Source organism: Arachis duranensis, chromosome 7 (genome assembly GCF_000817695.3).
Source record: "Arachis duranensis cultivar V14167 chromosome 7, aradu.V14167.gnm2.J7QH, whole genome shotgun sequence".
NCBI lineage: Eukaryota > Viridiplantae > Streptophyta > Magnoliopsida > Fabales > Fabaceae > Arachis > Arachis duranensis.
The window spans coordinates 6,792,747-6,813,715 of NC_029778.3; the positions used below are offsets into that span (position 1 = coordinate 6,792,747).

The 20,969-nt window shown below is 36.1% G+C and overlaps 1 protein-coding gene and 1 pseudogene across 1 annotated transcript; both read left to right on the forward strand.

Annotated features, from left to right (window-relative positions):
* The first annotated feature begins 12,130 nt into the window (after positions 1-12,130).
* LOC127740619 (uncharacterized) lies at positions 12,131-12,956 on the forward strand. The gene is made up of 2 exons (XM_052251798.1): positions 12,131-12,229; positions 12,422-12,956. Exons 1-2 carry the CDS (start codon positions 12,175-12,177, stop codon positions 12,694-12,696), a joined length of 330 nt encoding a protein of 109 aa, XP_052107758.1. The 5' UTR covers positions 12,131-12,174; the 3' UTR covers positions 12,697-12,956.
* Positions 12,957-19,370: 6,414 nt separating this feature from the next.
* On the forward strand, positions 19,371-20,690 carry LOC107496745 (uncharacterized; annotated as a pseudogene).
* Positions 20,691-20,969: the final 279 nt, after the last annotated feature.

The following is a 20,969-nucleotide window of genomic DNA, read 5'->3' on the forward strand; positions in this document are numbered from 1 at the left end:
ATTTACATCCTATTTCTACTCAACTAGCAGTGGATATAAAAGTTTAATTGGGCTGAATTTGACACTTGGTTGTGAATTGGAGGCTTCAAGTGCTGAAAAAGTAAAATTTTTTTGGTTTTGTCTTGCATAATGGAGTTTTCATGGTTGAGCTTAGGTTTCATTACGATCTTAAAGCATCTGATATCTGTTGTAGATGTCAATAAGATCTTGAATTTTTTCTTCATTGCCTCAAGAACTTTATCAAAGTAAAAGAAATTTTGACTTTTTGGGCATGTATTTTATTTGTCCAAATTTGAACAATTGACTGAAGTCCTGGTAAAAAATATTTTTTTTGTTTTATTCAACTCTTCGATAGATTTAGAAAGATAGAGATAATGATCTCTACAACCCTAATGATGGTTGGAATGCTAGCAGAGTAATTAGTATGATCCGAAGCAGAGAAATTTTGGACTAATCATCTTATATGAATATCTCTGATATTGATTTGACCATTTAAAACTTCTAATAAAAAATGTTGAAAGCACTCGGAGGATTTTAATATTGATCCACACGCTGGAAAAAGATCAGGTTGAGTTTGAAATGCATTTACATCCTATTTCTATTCAACTAGCAGTGGATACATATGGTTCATTAAGCAAAAGTTTAATTGGGCTAAATTTGACACTTCGTTGTAAATTTGGAGGCTTCAAGTGCCGAAAAAATACAAATTTTTTTACTTTATCTGCATAATGGGATTTTCACGGTTGAACTTAGGTTTTATCATGATTTTAAAACATCTAATATCTATTGTAGATGTCAACAAGCTCTTGAACTTTTCAGTTTTTCTTATTGTCTCAGAGAGAAGACTGTATCAAAGTAAGAGAAATTTTGACTCTTTTAGATATGTATTTTGTTTGTCCAAGTTTGAACAATTGACTAAAGTGGGATGCCTAGTAAAAAAATATATTTTTTTTATTTTATTCAACTCTTCAATAAATTTGGAGGAATAGAAATAATGATCTCTACAACCTTCGTGATGGTTAGAATTCTAGCAGAGTAATTAGTATGATTCGAAGCTGATAGGGAGATACATATCATCTTTAATATTTATATTTTTTATCTTCTCTTTTGTTTTTTTTTTTAGTCCGTTATTTTGTAAATTCGGTTAAAATGAACTGCAATGTTAATTAGATCTCTCTTAGTGAATTAGCAGGTTTTAGTTATCTTATCTATAATTTTGATGAATATTGGATGAAAGATTAGTCTAAAAAATTAAAAAATGCTAGTATTTTTTAAGTTGAATTTCATGCTATTTTTAGAGGTCTAATCTTTATTTAAAAAATGTCATTTTTTACGATATTTTTTGTGAACAAATTGTTTTGATACTTTTTTTTATGATGCATAGAAAGAAATTTAAGGATATTATTCTAAAAATTAAAAGAATCTAACAAAAAAAATTTAAGAGGTTTTGAGTTGAAAATAAAAAGCTTGCATTACTTTAATTCAAAAAATAATTAATTACGCAATTGATCAAAAATGCTGTTTCAAATTCAAAGGAATATTAGTCACCAAAAAAAAAATCCAAGAAAGATGTAGAACGATTTCAATCATAGAATGAATATCATTATTTGATATGCTTAAGAACCAAACCATTAATTTGGCTTTGGTTTTTTTTTTTCCCTCTTTTTCCTCTGTTAAAAAAAACCTCAAACACATTCAAAGTTTCTTGTTAATATTGATATGTCACAAATCTTGCACTCATCAATTCTTTACTTATTTAAATATTAGTTCTTCGATTGAAGGTCTGTCTAACAAATGGTTCTATATCATTACAATTTGCATGTGATAATGGCTCAATCTTTCAAATTGATATATGGATAAGCACCAGGCAATAATTTTTTATTTTAACTTTTTGAATGTTTTTTTATATTTTCTTTACCCATTTTTAGTCTTTGTATATGCCAAACTCAATTATTTCTATGCACTATCTCAAAGTATTTTGGTCAAACAAAAATGATAAAAGATACTATTAAAATCTGAAAATGGGGCATGTTCAACATCCTTGTTTGCTTGTTGATTTTCACATTAACGATGTTTTCTTTTTTCTAAAATACAGTGATTAATATACGCTATTTTCAGTGCCAATGTGCCAAATTTATTAAAGATATCGAGTAAATTTGGATTTTTTTTTAAATAAATAAAATAATTTTTTATTTACAAAAATAGATAATTTATAGTAATTGAAATGTATTGTATTTCTTATCTCGTTTACAGTATAAACAAAATAACATTGTAAATGAGATAAGTGGTAAATTATGACGTTTACACTGTAAACGAGATATAGTACGACAAAAATTTCAGCAGCTATAAAAAGATGTGTTACCATTTGTATTTTTTACAAACATTTCACTTCTTCTCTTCCGTTTTTCTTCCAAAAATTAAGCAAAAATGTTTACTATTAGTGGATATGTGGCTGTTAGTGTGTATCTCAATTGTCATATGAGAAACGATGACACTAGGATCATATTTGAGTGTGATAATCCCATTTTGTTGCGCACTTGACGAGTAAGCTCTTTGTCTAAGGTAAAGAGTCTGATATTAACGAGCGTTGGTGCTAGTGGGAGAAAAGAGAATGGCAAGGTTGGGTATAGGTTGCTAGCGCCGATGAAAAATGGAGTTTTTCAATTCCATCTGTTTTGACTCCATGGCGACGAGCATGTGCGGCTCATATTTAACATCCATCGTAAAATCATGGTGGAACAAGTGGTGGAGCTTTTTGCGAAGGTTGGTGATGTCGGTGGCCATGGATCTGGCCACTGAAATTTTGTGCAGGATGACCCACTGCTGCACTGTGCTAGTCCAACGGTAGACATGGGCATGAATGGTGAGGAGTTCGATAAGGAGTATGTTGCCGATAGTAACGATAGTGGTTCTTTTAAAGATGATGATGAAGAGGAGTTTGTACCAAAGACGCCAATTGACGCATCATTTTGGTGTATTTTCTGCCTGTCCCGCACCCAATTCTGGCCTTATCAGTTGTATTCAATCACTATCGTTTCTTGGATCTGGACCCGATACATGAGAAGATTTCATTTTCCAAAACGGGTGAAGACGATTACAACTTGGATGGTGGTATGGAGTTTTGGGTTGGCCATAGATTCAAAAGCAGATATGCGATAATGCAAGGTGTGAAAAATGACAGCATTCGCAGAAAGTGCTGAGTATCGAGTTGTGGAATCGGACTACTTAAAGTACCATGCCAATTGATGGAAATCTGCAGCAGGATGCCCTTGGAGTCTCCATGTTGCCCTCTAACAAAATCTCGAATACTGGTGAGGTCAAGTTTAATTGTGGTGTATTTTCTTATTTATCGTTATTATATTTGTTAAAAATGTCAACTATGTATATTTTATTTCATTAGGAAGGTGTGTAGGGTTGGAGGTGCACACACATGCTTAGCACCCACCATGTCTCAGGATTATCAACAGTTGGACAGCAACCTCATTTGTAGTGTCATCCTGCCCTTGATACAGTCCAGTCCATTCGTCAGTATCCCTGTTCTCTAAGGTGCAGTTAGGCAAAGCTATCACTTCAAACCCTCATACAAAAAGGTATGGATATCGAAGCACAAGGTAATTGCTCAGATATATGGTGATTAGGAGGAGTCATACAATAAGGTGTTGAGGTTGCTGCAAGAATTGCAGAGTTGTTGTCTCGAAATAGTATGTGATTTCAGCGTCATACCGCACTATGATGGCCACCTTATGGTCTGCGACTGCAACCAATTTGATAAGGTATTTTGGGTCTTTCATGCTTGTGTGGAGGCTTTCAAGCATTGCAAGCACTTCGTCTCCGTTGACGGCACACATCTGTATGACAAATATGGTGGTGTGTTGCTTATGAGAGTGGCACGGGACGGTAACAGTAATATCCTTATTGTTGCTTTTGTAATTATTGAGTTTGAGACTACGGAGTCCTGATCGTTCTTCCTTACTAACTTAAGACGACATGTGACCCCACAAGATGGCTTGTTGATTATATCTGATAGATCACAGGTGATCAAGGCTGCATTAAGAGCTGACGATATTGGTTGGCACCCTCCTAAGCCGTTCCATGTTTATTGTGTTAGGTACATGGCCGTGAACTTTATGTCTCGTTTCAAATCTACAGAGGGCAAGCAATAACTCATAAATGCCACTTATAGTCCCAGTAAGGATAGGTACAAGTGGTATATGGATGCCTTAAGAGATCTGTCATGTGAGATGGCGAACTGAGCAGGTAGATTCAACAAGAAAATATGGTTACAATATTGCGACAGCGGTCGCTGGTTTGGTCAGACAATGAACCTCTCTCAATGCATGAATGTAGTATTTAAGGGTACGCATTATTTGCCGATTTCAACTATCATGCGATGTACTTACGAGAGGCTGCAGCAGTTGTTCGTAAGAAAGGGCTGGGAGGTACATGCACAGCTGGCAGCGAGGAATCAATTTTCCCAATGGCTGGTAGCTGCTATTGAGAAGAACAAGGAGGGAATCTCGAAGATGCGTGTGTTACTCATTACGACAGAAGGACTTTAGTGTTTGTAGTCGATGAGTTAGAGCCTTTCGAGGGTTGGTCGCAGGGTTCGTTCTGTGTTCGATTGACGGTAGGCACGTATGACTATAGACTTTTCCAGTCACTCCATTTCCCATGTCATCATGTACTTGCCGCTTGTGCCACCACAAGCATCAAATGGGGTCCATATGTTCATCTGGTGTATAGACAAGAGACGATGTTCAAGGTGTATGAGGCAGAGTTCCCACCGATACCAGATGAAAAGTTGTGGCCGAAGTGGTACGAGACACGCTTGCATCCTAATCCATCCATGTGTAAGAAAGCTACTGGCAGACTAGTTTCCACTAGGTTTCGTAATAATATGGATGAGAAAGAACGGCAAGAGAAATGGTGTGGTCTATGCAGGCAAACTGGGCATCCCTAGAAAGGTTGTCCTAATCAACCCACAGGCGAAGCTTAGCAATGCTGCCAGTTTGTTGGGTGTTATTTGTGGTTGTACTTTTTTTAGTTCTTTCATTTGTTTGGGTGTCTTTTGCAATTGTACTTTTTTTTAGTTGCTTCATTTGTTGGGTGTTATTTGCGACTGTATTTTTTTTAATTCGATCGTTAGTTGGGTGTAATTTGCGCTTCTTCTGTGTTTAATTCCAACAAAGGTAAATAAAGTCTGAATGTACAAACATAAATGACATAGAAAACACAAGTTACATAAAAGATGGATACAAACATAAATAAGGTACAAAATACAGACTGACTAATACAAGAAACAAGATAAGTACATCATCGATGTTGGTCATGCGGGTAATGTAACTGATGTCTGGTGCTACAGGGGGAGGCTATGCCTGACGATAGGGATTCTGCGATGATAGGGATTCTGCGAGTGTGGTGGAGGCGATGGTGGAGATGGACGAGCATATGGCTGGGTCTGATACTGAGGCTGACCAGGCAGAGGACATGGTGGTGCAGGCATCTGCTGGGGGGCCATCATCAAGCGCTCGTAGTCCACCGATGGGGCTATCGCATACTGAGCACCAAGATGGACATCTGTTCTGTATGAACTACTAGGCCCCAATGACATGTGCGGAACCCACACTGATGTAGAAACGGGTGCAGACAAATGCTGATGAACCTGTCCGATACTCTGCTCCCTGTTGGTGTAAAATTTCTCTACGATGCGCTGCATGGTGTACTGATCAGCGGTATGAATCTGGAATACCTCGTCGACTAGAGAGGCCTCGTGACAACTACTCAATGGCCCAAGATCAAACTACTCGTGGTGAGTCATCGTCGCCTGCTAGTATATCACCGTGCTCCTCCTGTCAATGATACTCAACCTCCCCCTTGGACTCGACATCCAATCCTCCCTGCAAGGCCTGACCCTTTCCCTCTAAGGCCGTGCAGCTCCTCCGCGATGGTGATCGGGGACGTCCCGGATAAGGTGAAGAATGTCCATAAGTTGGCTGGCAGTAGACTGGACATCACCCCGTATGTCCAACAGTCTGGGGTCAACAAGTACCTGCTGGCTGGACATATGTCTAACGTGACAAGCCTGCCTGTACTAGTCCCAATACTCCTGCATAGTCCGGTAGTTTGTGAACAGCTGAATGGAGATTTGATGCCCCTCCTCAAATCGACCCCTTCAGAGATAATACCACTGTCGAAGCTTGGTAGACCACCACTTGTCCTTGCCCCATCCTGTGGTGGTCAAAAATTTATCGACATTAGCCGAGGCCCTAGGCATTGGTTGCTCAGCACCAAACCGGCGTTTAACCCAATCAACATGGTGAAACTCAACAATATTGAACCAAACAAGGAGAACAACAGGCATCCATGTCCCCACTTTGCCTCCTCCTTCAACCATAGCAGGTAGAATGCCTGCAGTGCAAGGTTGTCATACGACGTCCACAAGAATTACAACACAAGATGTAATATAATCATGAGCAACAGTTACTTACAACGGATAAGTAATTCACACAGTTGTGATTGAATAAAAGAATATCACTTACCTCATGTAATTGTAACCGATCCAATGCTAGACGCCATCGGAGGACTCTCTGCTCGTGCTGGTTCCTATTCTGTTGTGCTATACCTATCAACCTGTGGACGCATGCAAGAATAATAAGGTATCAATTTATGGAACATGACCTTCAAATACATAAATGAAGAAGAACAAAACCATAAGTAATAGTTACCTCGCAGCCATAAGATATATCAGAACCTGTTTCTCAGGTGGACACCACTGAGAAAATCTATGGTATATCCAAGAGACTAGCAGTGGAGTGCATCCAGCAATGTCTGTGGTGGATCGATGTATTGCAGAACATAGGGAGTAGTGCGTCTATGCAAGTACAGCTGATCTTCAAGACAGAGAACGACACCTCTAAAAGTCATCCAGTAAAGGTAGCCACCGGAGATGGACCTAATTGTTTGACTTTTCACTGGATTAGCTATATCGGGCATCTGCCAGACTCGGTTCCAAAGCCCTGTCAGCTTGAGGGAGAAAGACTCCTGCCTCTGCGGACTCTACTGCGGACCATGAGGAGGCCTGGCACCAAGTAGCTGCTCCACACAATTTGAAGTCTCGTGCTTGTACCATGTCTAAAAATCACGGAAACACCCACCCACTGGCTCTCCATGCGCGCGTAATCCGAGATGGTAGGCAACATCCTATAAGGTGATGGTGCACTCACCCCACGGCAGGTAGAAAGTGTGGGTCTCCAGATGCCAGCACTCCACGAATGCCGTGATCAAGGAGTTATCAAACATAAAGTCCTTGAGCATCACTGTGTCGCCAAAGCCAGCCTCCTTCAAGTAAGGGACATTGGCGTCTGGTGGAACAAGTGTGTGATGATGAGCGGATAATTTATACGCTTTTTTGGCATTGTTTTTAGTATGTTTTTAGTATGTTTTAGTTAGTTTTTATTATATTTTTATTAGTTTTTAGTTAAAATTCATTTTTCTGGATTTTACTATGATTTTGTGTGTTTTTCTGTGATTTCAAGTATTTTCTGGCTGAAATGGAGGGACCTGAGCAAAAATCTGATTCAGAGGCTGAAAAGGACTGCAGATGCTGTTAGATTCTGACCTCCCTGCACTCAAAGTGGATTTTCTGGAGCTACAGAAGCCCAATTGGCGCGCTTTCAACTGCGTTGAAAATTAGACATCCTGGGCTTTCCAGCAATGTATAATAGTCCATACTTTGCCCGAGATTTGATGGTCCAAACAGGCGTTCCAAGTCAGCTCAAGAATTCTGGCGTGAAACGCCGGAACTGGCACAAGAATGGGAGTTAAACGCCCAAACTGGCACAAAAGCTGGTGTTTAACTCCAATAAGAGTCTCTACACGAAAATTCTTCAATGCTCAGCCCAAGCACACACCAAGTGGGCCCGAAAGTGGATTTTTATGTCATTTACTCATCTTTGTAAACCCTAAATTACTAGTTCTCTACAAATAGGACCTTTTACTATTGTATTTTCATCTTTCAATCTGAGATCTTTTGATCATGTTTTTATGATTGAACCCTCTTTGGGAGGCTGACCATTCGGCCATGTCTAGACTTTGTTCTTATGTATTTTCAACGGTGGGGTTTCTACACACCATAGATTAAGGTGTGGAGCTCTGCTGTACCTCGGGTATTAATGCAATTACTATTGTTCTTCTATTCAATTCAACTTATTCTTGTTCTAAGATATCACTTGTTCCTCAACTTGATGAATGTGATGATCCGTGACACTCATCATCATTCTCAACTAGGAATGTGTGCCTGATAACCACCTCCATTCTACCTTAGATTGAGTGGATATCTCTTGGATCCCTTAATCGGAATCTTCGTGGTATAAGCTAGAATTGATGACGGCGTTCAAGAGAATCCGGAAGGTCTAAACCTTGTCTGTGGTATTCTGAGTAGGATTCAAGGATTGAATGACTGTGACGAGCTTCAAACTCGCGATTGTGGGGCGTTAGTGACAGACGCAAAAGAATCACTGGATTCTATTCCGACATGATCGAGAACCGACAGCTGAATAGCCGTGCTGTGACAGAGCGCGTTGAACATTTTCACTGAGAGGAAGGGACTGTAGCCATTGACAACGGTGATGCCCAACATACAGCTTGCCATGGAAAGGAGTAAGAAGGATTGGATGAAGACAGTAGGAAAGCAGAGAGACGGAAGGGACAAAGCATCTCCATACGCTTATCTGAAATTCTCACCAATGAATTACATAAGTATCTCTATCCTTATTTTATGCTTTATTCATAAATCATTCATAACCATTTGAATCTGCCTGACTGAGATTTACAAGATGACCATAGCTTGCTTCATACCAACAATTTCCGTGGGATCGACCCTTACTCGCGTAAGGTTTATTACTTGGACGACCCAGTGCACTTGCTGGTTAGTTATGCGAGGTTGTGATAAAGAGTTGAAATTGCAATTGAGCGTACCATGTTGATGGCGCCATTGATGATCACAATTTCGTGCACCATGTGACTTACTCGTCTAGGGAGAAGTAGGCGAGACCTCTGGTAAAAAAATTATAAAAAATTGGAATAAGAAATCTATTTTAAAAAAGTAAACATTTAAATGTCGAAATAAAAAAAATATATTAAACAAGTATTCTACATTTTATAACTCAATTGAAAATAGAATAATTAATTTTAAAGGTCAACTTTTCGAAAAAATATATTGAACAATTGTAAATCCCATTAAAACATTGAATATCAATAAAAGATATTATCGATAAAGCTATCAAAATAAAAAGATATCTACAAACAAACATTTACGGAATAAATTAATATAACTAATAACTAAATTAAGTTAACAAATAACTAAAAATATTTAGTTTAATAACTAATACCTACATTAATAAACTTTTACTTAATAATTTAATTTAAATAAAAACAAAATAAAATAAACATTTACTTCATGAATTATTTAACTAATAACTAAAATTATATCCTATCAATTACTATTTACTAACAATACATTCTATCACCTAATATATACTATATCTATAAAAATATCCTAACCATGACTAGAAATATATGCTTATTTAACTTATGCATGAAAATAATAATGCTAACTTCAAAGTCGGCTGTCCAACGATATGTCACGTTACATTCAAGCAGTTGATGTCATCGTCTCGTGTATCTATACGCGTCATAATCTCCGAGTACTTCGATAATATGGTTAGAAAAAAACTAGAAGTGGAAGAAAAGTAGAAGAAATGGAAGAAAAGTGGGTGAAAAAGGCTTTGTAAATGACTTTAATATATATATATGCGCTTCTTTCTTATCTTGTTAGATAAGGACGTTACACACCACGTGTGCAAACGTCATACGACCATATCGTTTTGTCTCTTATTTTGTTTATAGTATAAACGAAATAAAAAATATATCACATTTTGATAAAAACGCTACAAATTACTTATTTTCGTAAATAAAAAGTTTATTTTATTTATTTAAAAAATCCAATATATGAATCTTATTTTATAATCTAATAATCTTTAAAAAAATTGTAAACAAATCTCTAAAAAAATTAGAGTAAATACCTCATTCGACCCCTGACAATTACCTCAAAAGGACTACGAGGTTTCCAAGAAAAAAAGTATATTCAACCCAGTCTTTGATATTTTTTTTTTGACTGATTAGCTCCTGTATTAAAAAAAATAACATTAATTTTTTTTGACAAAGAGACTAATTAGTCTCATAAAAATAAAATTCAGAAATCGAATTGATTTTGTTTAGGAAAGTATGAGGAGCCAATGTAATATTTGTACAATGTGTACAATGAATGTTTATGGAGAATTAGAGATATAACTATTAGTGTTATCTTTTTCCATCAGCTGAATCTTTTGGGATGAGTGGTATCATGACATGGTATTAGAGCCTTAGATTTGAAAGGTCAAGAGTTCAATCCTTGGTGAGTCCCAAAATCGGATGGTTATTCTAGATAGTATAGAGGATATTCATTTTGTAACTCAATAGCTCATTGTACATATTGTACAAATAGTCCATTGTCTATCTAGCGGAACTCTTTTTTTTTTGTTAAAGATCTTGTTATCTTTCGAAATAATTGTCAAGGCTATTAAGAATTTTTTTAAAAAAATTACGTAAAATTTGAAATTGAGTTACGTTCATGTAAGCTCCGTTTATTAGTGTCTCAAAATTTTGAGACACAATATGAAAATTTAACAATATTAAACTTGTTTTGCTGCAAAGACTCGCACAATGACTAAGCCACTTACTTTCGCCCCCTTTCTTTTGTTTCTTTTTTTGTTCAGTAGTTGAAAATCCAGTTAATACTCAAATTAGCCCCTGAAATTTGACTCTCGACTCAATTTAGCCCTCAAGGTTTTAATTGACTCTAATTGTACCCTGAAATTTTGACCCGCGCCTCAAATTGGCCCTTATAGTATTTTCTGTCACCGGAGAGCTGACCTGATAATTTTAAATGACACCTGACAGTCTCAAAATGACGCCGTTTTACTGTTGGCACCGAAATTCTTAGAAACGACGTCGTTGACATGAGAAAAGGGGTTAAATGAAATACAAACATTAACCACTTCAAAAGTGAAACCCAATTGACCCTTTCTCTTCCTTCTCTTCCCATCGTATACATTCCCATCAGAGAAGCACCATGGGTGTCGTAGTAATGGAGGTTTGAAGCTTTTCTTACTTGTTTCGCTCCCCATTATGAAGATTAATTACTTGGGAGTCATCTTTTGGAAAACAGGTTAGTAACAAAAACACTACTCTCAACTACCATGCTCTGTTTTTCTCAAAATGTTGTTGTGGGTTATTTTTCATTTTTTTCAGTCTGCTTCATCAGTGAAACTTTGGGAGAATGTGGTTGATTATGGTTATTGATGATGATAGAGTTTTTGTTTGTTAGGGTTTAATTTTTTTGCATGTGTGTGACTGTGATCAACTGAATCGTTCAGTTCTTTGTCTGTTTGAGCAGTCTTTGATTCTTCATATTCCATTTTAAAATAACAATTTTACACCTTCATATCTCATTTTAATTTAATTGTTAACTGGGTAATTTCTTATAAAAATAAAGGATTTTTGGTGTTGAACATTGTCTGTAATGATCATAATAAGAATATAATTTTGATAAAAAAATCCTACTTTTATACATAAACTTTAAAAATGTGATTACTAGTTGGAATATAATTTTGGTTAATGAACACAATTGACAATTTTGCTTTCATGTGTTTTCTTGTTCCTTCTTGTACTATTATTTACAAGAGTACTGATATAGTGGAAAGGGAGTACTGCATTATGTAATGATCATAACAGGAATATAATTTTGATAAAAAAAATCTTATTTTTATACATGAACTTTAAGGGTGTGATTACTAGTTAGAATATAATTTTACTTAATGAACACAGCTGACAATTTTACTTTCATGTGTTTCCTTGTTCCTTCTTGTACTATTATTTACAAGAGTACTGATATAGTAGAAAGGGAGTACTGCATTATGTAATGATCATAACAGGAATATAATTTTGATAAAAAAAATCCCACCAATCCAACATAGTAGATTGCAGAAAATCCGAAAAGAATCTAAAAAATGGACACCGATTTGGAGTGGAGATGAAGAATATCAAAGATTTGAGATCCACGGTTGGCCTACCAACATGGATGTTGACTTGGGAAAGAGCATATGCACCTGTAGGTTTTGGCAAATAACAGGTACTGAGATAGCTAATAATTGCTTATTTCTATTTATTTGTATCATTTGGTTAAACATAGTTTAGATTAGATAGTGACTGGTTTGTATTCATTTAAGTATTGTTATTTGTTTAACTATTTTATTTGTCTCTGGTGATTGGTCTCTATTTAAATAGATTGTTGGATAATGTTTCAAAATATCTGTCTTCGTAGGCATGCCGTGTGTCCATGCATGTGCAACCATCTCCAAGATAAATCGAAATCCTGAGGATTTTTGTCATCATTGGCTGACCATGGAAGCCTATAGAGATACGTACAAGCACTCTCTCAATCCAATACCAGGACAAGATCTTTGGGAGAGAAGTGAACAAAATAGGTCCCATGCACCTAAAATGAAGCGAAAGCCAGGGCCGATAACCCAAAAAGACGGAAAGATGCTGATGAAGAGCCATCTAATGTCAAGAAGTCAAAAACTGAAATCAAGTTGAAGAGGAAATACAAAGAATTCACATGTACTTACTGTGGTACGAGAGGGCATACAAAGAGAAGTTGTGCTCATAGGAAAGCTGATGACCTTGCTAGTGCCCTTGTTAATGCAGCAGCGACTGTTGTTGCAAAAGAGAAAGGTTCTAAGGTTGGAGAGACTAGAGATCCAGCAAATGCTGCTACTACTAACACCCAAGCTGCTGAGATTAATGAAAATGCTCTATTAGCACCAGGGCAAGCTGTTGATGATGCAAATACTTCAGAGATTGATCTTACCCAACCCACTTACTCACAGCCAGAAAATCAAGAACAGATAGTGATTGGTTTTTAATATTTGATTAACTGTTAACTAGTTTGTATTGGTTTATAATACATGAGTAAATGTTGGGTAGATCCAATTGATTGATACTATTTGATCATATATTGCTTGATATTTATTGGGTTGTATTGGTCACTAATTCTGTTAACAATTTCACTAGGTCCCTCCATCAGACCCACCTCTACCTCCACAACAGGTCACAAGGCCTGACAAACTGCAAACTAAGAGGAAAAAACTTTTAATGTAGACCCAATGTAAGGAGCAAGTTCTGGGACAGCTGCACGCTTGGCAGAGTTTATGATATTCGTCCCCACCCGGGCTTCAAACCACCACCAACAAAATAGAAAACGATTTGCAATGTTGACTAGAAGTTGTGTAGAACATATTTTGTAGAGAGCATTTGATCAAACTATGCTCTTTTGATATTTTGTTACTATGTTATGTAGAGTAATCTGTTTTGGTTTAGGATATTTGAAACTATGTTATCTAGGGTATTTGAAGTATGATACAGATACTGCTATTGCTAATGCTGTGATATTGACAATGATTAATGACTATGAATTACTTTATGAATTACTTATTTGTGAGTCCTTTGTCAAGTGCAAGAACCACAAAAGGTTCTATTAGATTTTCTTTTGTCATTAATGGAAGTGCATACTACATATATAATTATCAGAGCCAGCTCCTGATCTTATCTTCATATACAGACACATAACAGCCTGACCGATTTGATCAAACTATGCTCTTCTGATACTTATTTGGTCATAAGTTATACCTCCTCTTTTGTATAATCTCAGTTTTAAAGAATTTTTACAAGATATATCATACCAAGAGAACATAAAATTCCATTTCTATTTTGTCATTAAATACATAACAATGCTTCATTCACATAACTGACATCACAGTTACATATATTTCATCCCACCTAATCCATAAGATACAATCACAATTCCAAAAATAATAACAAACACAGACAATATAATATTCCACAATTTTAATATTCTAATTTCAGCTTCAACTGCACTAATTTTCCATTCTAGAGATATTTTCCAATGGTCTTCACTAACTGAACTTTTATTTCTGCCAACTATGGCTTCTTCTTCTTCAACATCTGCCCATTTAAAAAACTCGCACCATCTCTTACCGGTAGTCTACAACACCAAAAATCCAAGAGGAAGAACAACTACAAAACCAACAACCATTTGAGAAATAAGACACACAATCAACTTGCAACAATTCAACCAACTCACATTATAGTTAGAGCATCCATAGAATGGTCTTTCTGGATTAGAATCCATCCCAGACTACCAAAGAATAGGACGCAACCCACAACCGCACCAATGCGGAACCTTTCCAGTTCTGTCACCTCTGTCATGGTGTGCGTTCTTCACCCAGCCACCATGCGAACGAGTTCTATTAGAGCTACCTGAGTCTTGGCTGCTTCTTCCCAACATTCTTCTCAATTCTTGGAGACACTCTTGCGATTTGGGAAAATTGGGACTTCTAGGTTTTATTTAAAATTTTAAAGGGTTAAATTGATATTTTCAAATATTTTACCATGTCATCTAACTGCAAGGGTGTCAGGTGTCAATCAAAATTGACAGGTCGGCTTTTCGGTGACGGAAAATGCCGAAAGGGCCAATTTGAGGCTCAGGTCAAAATTTCAGGATACAGTTAGAGTCAATTGAAACCTTGAAGGTTAAATTGAGTCGGGAGTTAAATTTCAGGGACCAATTTGAGTATTAACTCGTTGAAAATCATCAAGTACAAATTTTATCGTCCTTCTTATTCAACATAACGGAATCAGTTTAAAATGGAGATGGAATTTTTTTTTCCGAAAGCTAGAATCTCATCTATACCATAATTATCTTTAAGATTTTAGGGTTACTATTAATTTAGGAATTTGAGGTTCAATGTTGGAAAGCAGGGAGGCATTCCCAAGCTTGCCTTCTTGAGAGCATCTCCAACGGGCAAATAAATGGAGCCCTCCTACTGTGCATGTCAGAGAGAAAAGAGAGATAGGGCATTGGAGAGGAACTCATTTGAGTTCCTTCACGCCATTCAAAGCGAGGGAGTCCCTCTGAATGGGGACTCCCATTAAGCAATAAACAATTGCCACTTGGCAATTAAAATAAAAAATAAATAATTATATAAAATATTAATTAATTTATATTAATTAATTAACTAATAATTAATTAAATAATTAAATTATAATTAATTTATTAATAAGTAAATAAATTAAATAATTAAATTTTTATTTAATTAATAATTTATATTAATTATTTATATCATTATTAATATTAAATATTATTTATATTTATATTATTATATTAATTTAGCCGTTATAAAACTAGCCGTTGTAAAAATAGCCGTTAGAAACTAGTCGTTACTATGTTACCGTTATTATTAATAAATTAATATTTTGTTACTCTATATATACCACTTAGATACACTTGTATTCTCACACTCTCTACTACTCTTCTTCATCTTCTTCTAAGTTTACAAAATCAAAGTTCTGCTACTATTATTTTTTGTTCGAAAAAATGGATCCAAACCAACTCAACTCTTTCTTCAATTACTTACAAAACTTTCCTCAAATTCCAAATACCCAACAATCTCAAACCTCAAACTCTCAAGTTCCAAATCAAAACTTCATTCTACCAAATACATTTCAAAATCCAAATCCACAAAATCTCTCTAATTTCAATTTTCAAACTCCTTATAATAATCAATTTCCTATTGATGATTGGATTTTTGACGGTTTAGAATTTCACAAATGAATTCTTGTTGCAAGTATAGTTTCTAAACCAAAAATAATCCTTTCATACAAAAGATTGTTTGTCACAAGTAACAAACCCCTAAAATTAATAACCGAAGTATTCAAACCTCGGGTCGTTCTCCCTAGGAATTGTAATGAAGTATTTTGTTATTGGTTGTGAGTTATTTTTGGGGTTTTAATAAGAAACATGAAAGATAAATGGCAAGAAAGTAAACTAAGGCCTAAAAAGGTCTTGGCAAGGGTTGGTGGTTAAGGATCTCTATCCTAATCACTAACCACAATATGAGAATTGGCAAGGATTAATCTCATTAAATCATCCTCTAACTAGTAGTAAAGGAAAGTCAAATGAGCTATATCAATCCTAGTCCATAAGTCCTAACTCTCCACTAATTCAATTAGTGAGAACTAAAGTCAATGGATCCCAATCATCAATTACTTGGACATTAGTAACTCAAGAGTTCCTAAGTTACCTTTCCAAGCCAAGAACATAAAACTCTACTCTAAAATCCAACTAAGCATTTCATCAAACACTTGGAAGGCATAAAAGTAAAGCATAGTAAATCAACAACAAGAACAAGATCTAACAACAATTATTGCAAAGAATTAACAACAACAATCAAGAAAATCTCAATTATCATGAATTACCTCAAATTGCATTATTGAAAGAGGAAATAAAAGAACAACAATCTATCTATAACAAGATGAAGAATTATAAGAAGTAAAGTACATAACTAGAGAGAGGAAGAGGAGAAGATTAAGAATTGATAAAGGAAACGTGAATCAAAGCATGAATTAAACCTAGATCTAAGAAGAGAGATTAACCTAAACCTAATCCTAATTCTAGAGAGAAGTGAGAGCTTCTCTCTCTAAAATTACTCTAAACTAAAACTATGACTAATGGTAATGAACTAATAATGAGATCCTCTCCTTGCTCTTCAATCCTTGGCTTTAAATAGCATTTCTGGTGCCAAAGTTGGTTACAATTGGGCCCCACAAGCCTTGAGAGTTCGTTGGTCACGTTTTCATTAAAAAATCATAAATCGGCACCGACGCGTACGCGCATAGCACGCGTACGCGTCCATAGGGTGATTCGCAAGGTGCGCGCAAGAGCCAGGTGCGCGCGCGCGTCCATGGGCAAGTTCAACTTCTTTGACTTTTCATGATTTCTCCACTTTGCATGCTTTCCTCTTCACTCCTTTGATCCATTCCTAGCCTTTCCAATCTGAAATCACTAACAAACATATCAAGGCATCTAATGGAATCAAAGGTGAATTGCATTTAGCTACTTTAAGGTCTAGAAAGCATGTTTTCACATCTAAGCACAAATAAGGAGACAATCACAAAACTATGCTAATTCATTGAATAAATGTGGGTAAAATGTATTAAAAATCTCTTAAAATCAATACAAGATAAACCGTCAAAACGGGGTTTATCAACCTCCCCACACTTAAACCAAGCATGTTCTCATGCTTAAACCAAGAATGAAGTAAGGGTATGGCGTTTATTCAATGGAAACTAACTAAATGCAGTCTATCTATATGCAACTATCTAGATGAATACAATTGCTTGGTCAAAATAAATCAATTTCCAAGAATGCATATATAAGCACAAGGGCAAAAGGTATTAACAACCATGCCAAACCACAATTGAATTGAGCTATTAAATATTTTTACAAACTTGCATGAAAAGTGACATTATGGGTGGAAACATGTAGTTGAGCAATCGAACCCTCACCGGTAGTGTTTGCACTCCATTCGCTCAAGTGTTTAGGGTTGATTATCTCAATTCTCTCCTAATCATGCTTTCCAAGATTTGTTTTTCATCTAACAATCAACATTTATTCCATGCATGCATACAAGTATCATGAGGTCTTTTCTTTATGTTGTAATGGGGCTAGGGTCAAGGTAGGATGCATATTTGGTTAAGTGAGCTTGAAATTTGAATCTTTGATAAGCTTAGACTTCCCACCACAAAATCAAAATTCACAAACACCCCATTTACCATTTTCATCCATATTTAACCCTTCTATCGAAAATGTTACTCCAACTTCCTTGTCGTTTCCAACTCAATTTAGTGCATCAAGACATAACTCATCTGGTGTTGGTAGCTCTTCTAACCCATCCTCTCAGACTCCTATACAATCTAGTCCAAATTTGCAATATTCAGATTTTGCCAACCCTCATGGATTAGATGCTATCGACCTCAATGATGATATTGAAGATTGGAGGCAAGATAGTATTCAACACTGGCATTGGAAAGAGGATGAGATGCTGATCAGTGCATGGTTAAATGTTTCAAATGACCCTATAGTTGGTACCGATCAAAAGGGGAAAACATTTTGGAGTCGAATTCATAGCTATTGTGTAGAATTTTGCTCCGACATGACAAGGGGGTAGTTGCATGTAAGAAATGATGGTATAAGATTAACAAGGCTGTTGCACAATTTGCTGGTTGCTACGATCAAGCTAGTTGAAACATAAGGAGTGGTTCGAATTCTGATGATATAAAGGAGTTGGCTTATAAACTTTATTCCACAAATTATGGTCAAAAATTCACTTTTGAGAGGCATTGGAACATGCTTCGGTTGGAGCAAAAATGGAGAAGCCAACTACCTACACAGAGTGGTGGCTCAAAGAGAACCAAGGTTAGTGCAACTGGAGCATACTCATCCTCATCAAACCCAGAAACACCATTGGCTGACGAACCCGGTGTGGACTCTCCCGTTCGCCCACAAGGATCAAAGAAGAGCAAGCGAAAATGTAAGGGAAAAGCACAGATGTCTGAAGATTTTAGCGAAAGAAAATCATCGGTTGTCAAAAAATTATCTCTCATGGAAGATATTAAGAATGTTAGAGAAAAAGAACTAATGGATAGGGAAAAAGAAAGAGAAGATGAGAAGGAACATAGAGCAAAGATTATGGCAATCAAAGAGAAGGAGTTACAAATTCAAGCGGCAATGAAAGAACAAGAATTACAAGCTCAAGCAGCAATGAAAGGAAAAGAATTACAAGCTCAGAGGTATATTAAAGAAATGGAGATAAAAGCAAAAGAAAGGGAAATGGAAAGGATGGCCAAGGAAAGGGAAAGGGATATGGATATGCAAATATTTAATGCTGACACGTCTACAATGAGTGAAAAACGATGAGCTCTTCATGAGATTGCGTGTGAGAAAATAATCGCCAAGTGGTTTACTTTATGGTTCCTTGTATTCGTAGTGTTATGTAGTATGTTCTTATTTTTATTACGTATTACTGGTTTATAATGTAGTTTGTTTTATTTATTTCTGATGTAAGTTTTTAAATTAGTCAATATTATTGTGCCCTTATTGTTCATGAAAGTGACCATTGCAAAACTGGCCGTTGCAAAACTAGCCGTTAACTAGCCATTGCAAAACTATGTTGCAAAACTAGCCGTTAACTAGCCGTTGCAAAACTAGCCGTTGCAAAACTAGCCGTTAACTAGCCATTAGGGTACTTATTGCAGACACACTTATAAATATCAACTATCAATGACTCTGCAACTCCACTTCAACTCTTGTTTCTCACCTCGAAAGAGAACTAAAAATTACATTTCTAAATATGGCTAGAAATTTTGATGATATGTTTAATGAGGCTTTGTATGGCAAAAGAAGACGGGAAGATAACACAGTCATAGATAATTGGATCGATGAGTGTTTACTCCAAGATTCAAAAGAAGAAGATATCGATAGAAGCTCTATCCCAATTACTCGTAGATGGATCAACAGAGATCGAGAAGCAGGACATGATCGCCTTTATCAAGATTACTTTGCAGATGAACCGGTGTATAATGCTGACATTTTCCGATGGAGATTTCGAATGAGAAGACAGGTGTTCCTTCGGATAGTAGATGCTCTCTCAAACGTCTATCCGTATTTCCAACAGAGGGTTGATGCAACTGGAAGAAGAGGCTTGTCACCACTCCAGAAATGTACCGCTGCGATACGGATGTTAGCATATGGTGTAGGAGCTGATGCTGTTGATGATTATGTGCGCATAGGCGAGAACACTACAATTGAATGCTTGGAAAAATTTGTTGAAGGTGTCATTTCGGTGTTCGAGGATGAATACTTGTGAAAACCCAAACCAAATGACGTACAACGCCTGCTACAAATAGCGGAGGGTCGTGGCTTCCCTGGCATGTTGGGTAGCATTGACTGCATGCATTGGCAATGGAAAAATTGTCCAAAGGCGTGGAAAGGTATGTACATGAGTGGTTATCGTGGGGTTGCAACCATAGTACTTGAGGTTGTAGCATCTTCAGACCTTTGGATATGGCATGTGTTCTTTGGAGTTTCTGGTTCAAATAACGATATCAACGTGTTAGATCGTTCTCCAATATTCGATGATATTCTAAATGACCGTGCTCCGGGGGTAAATTTCATTATTAATGGTAATAATTATACTATGGGATACTATTTAGCAGATGGTATTTATCCTGAATGGGCCACATTTGTCAAATCAATCTCAAAGCCACAAGGGGAGAAACGCAAGTTATTTGCACAATACCAAGAAGGGCAAAGAAAATATGTGGAGCGAGCATTCAGAGTGTTGCAAGCACGCTTTGCAATTATACGTGGTCCAGCTCGTTTTTGAGAAAAGAAGAAGCTTGCCAACATAATGAGAGTTTGTATTATATTGCATAATATGATTGTTGAGGATGAAAGAGACACTTATGCAGGAAATTTTGCTCAGGGCTTGGAGTATGATGATGTCGAAAATGGCTTATCACAACCTCAGCTGGGAGAAGAAGATTTCGCACCATACCATCAATTTCTCCAAAGAAATGCCCAACTTCGAAATAGACAGCAGCATAGACAATTGAAAGAAGACTTGATTGAACACATATGGCAATTTCACAATGCTTGTCGTCAACTATAAAGCTTAATTATGTTTTTCTTTGTATTAAGTAATTTTACAAATAGTGTAACCCCGAATTATATATTATGTATTATTATTATATATGAATTTATTTAATATTAATATATTTTAATAGTTAATTATTTATAAATTTATAAATTTAAATTACATTATTCAAAAAAATTAATTAAATTAATTTCAAGTATTTTAATTAATTAATTAAGTGAAACCACAATAGGGACTAAAATTAGTTCCTCCTAAGGGAAAAGAGAGAGATGTTGTGAGTTCCTATTTACTGTT

Bases quoted from the DNA above. Each gene is read 5' to 3' on its own strand.
- LOC127740619 (XM_052251798.1), top strand. From the start codon at position 12,175: ATGGATGTTGACTTGGGAAAGAGCATATGCACCTGTAGGTTTTGGCAA. The intron at 12,230-12,421 runs GTACTGAGATAG...CTGTCTTCGTAG, and splicing joins TAGGTTTTGGCAAATAACAG to GCATGCCGTGTGTCCATGCA.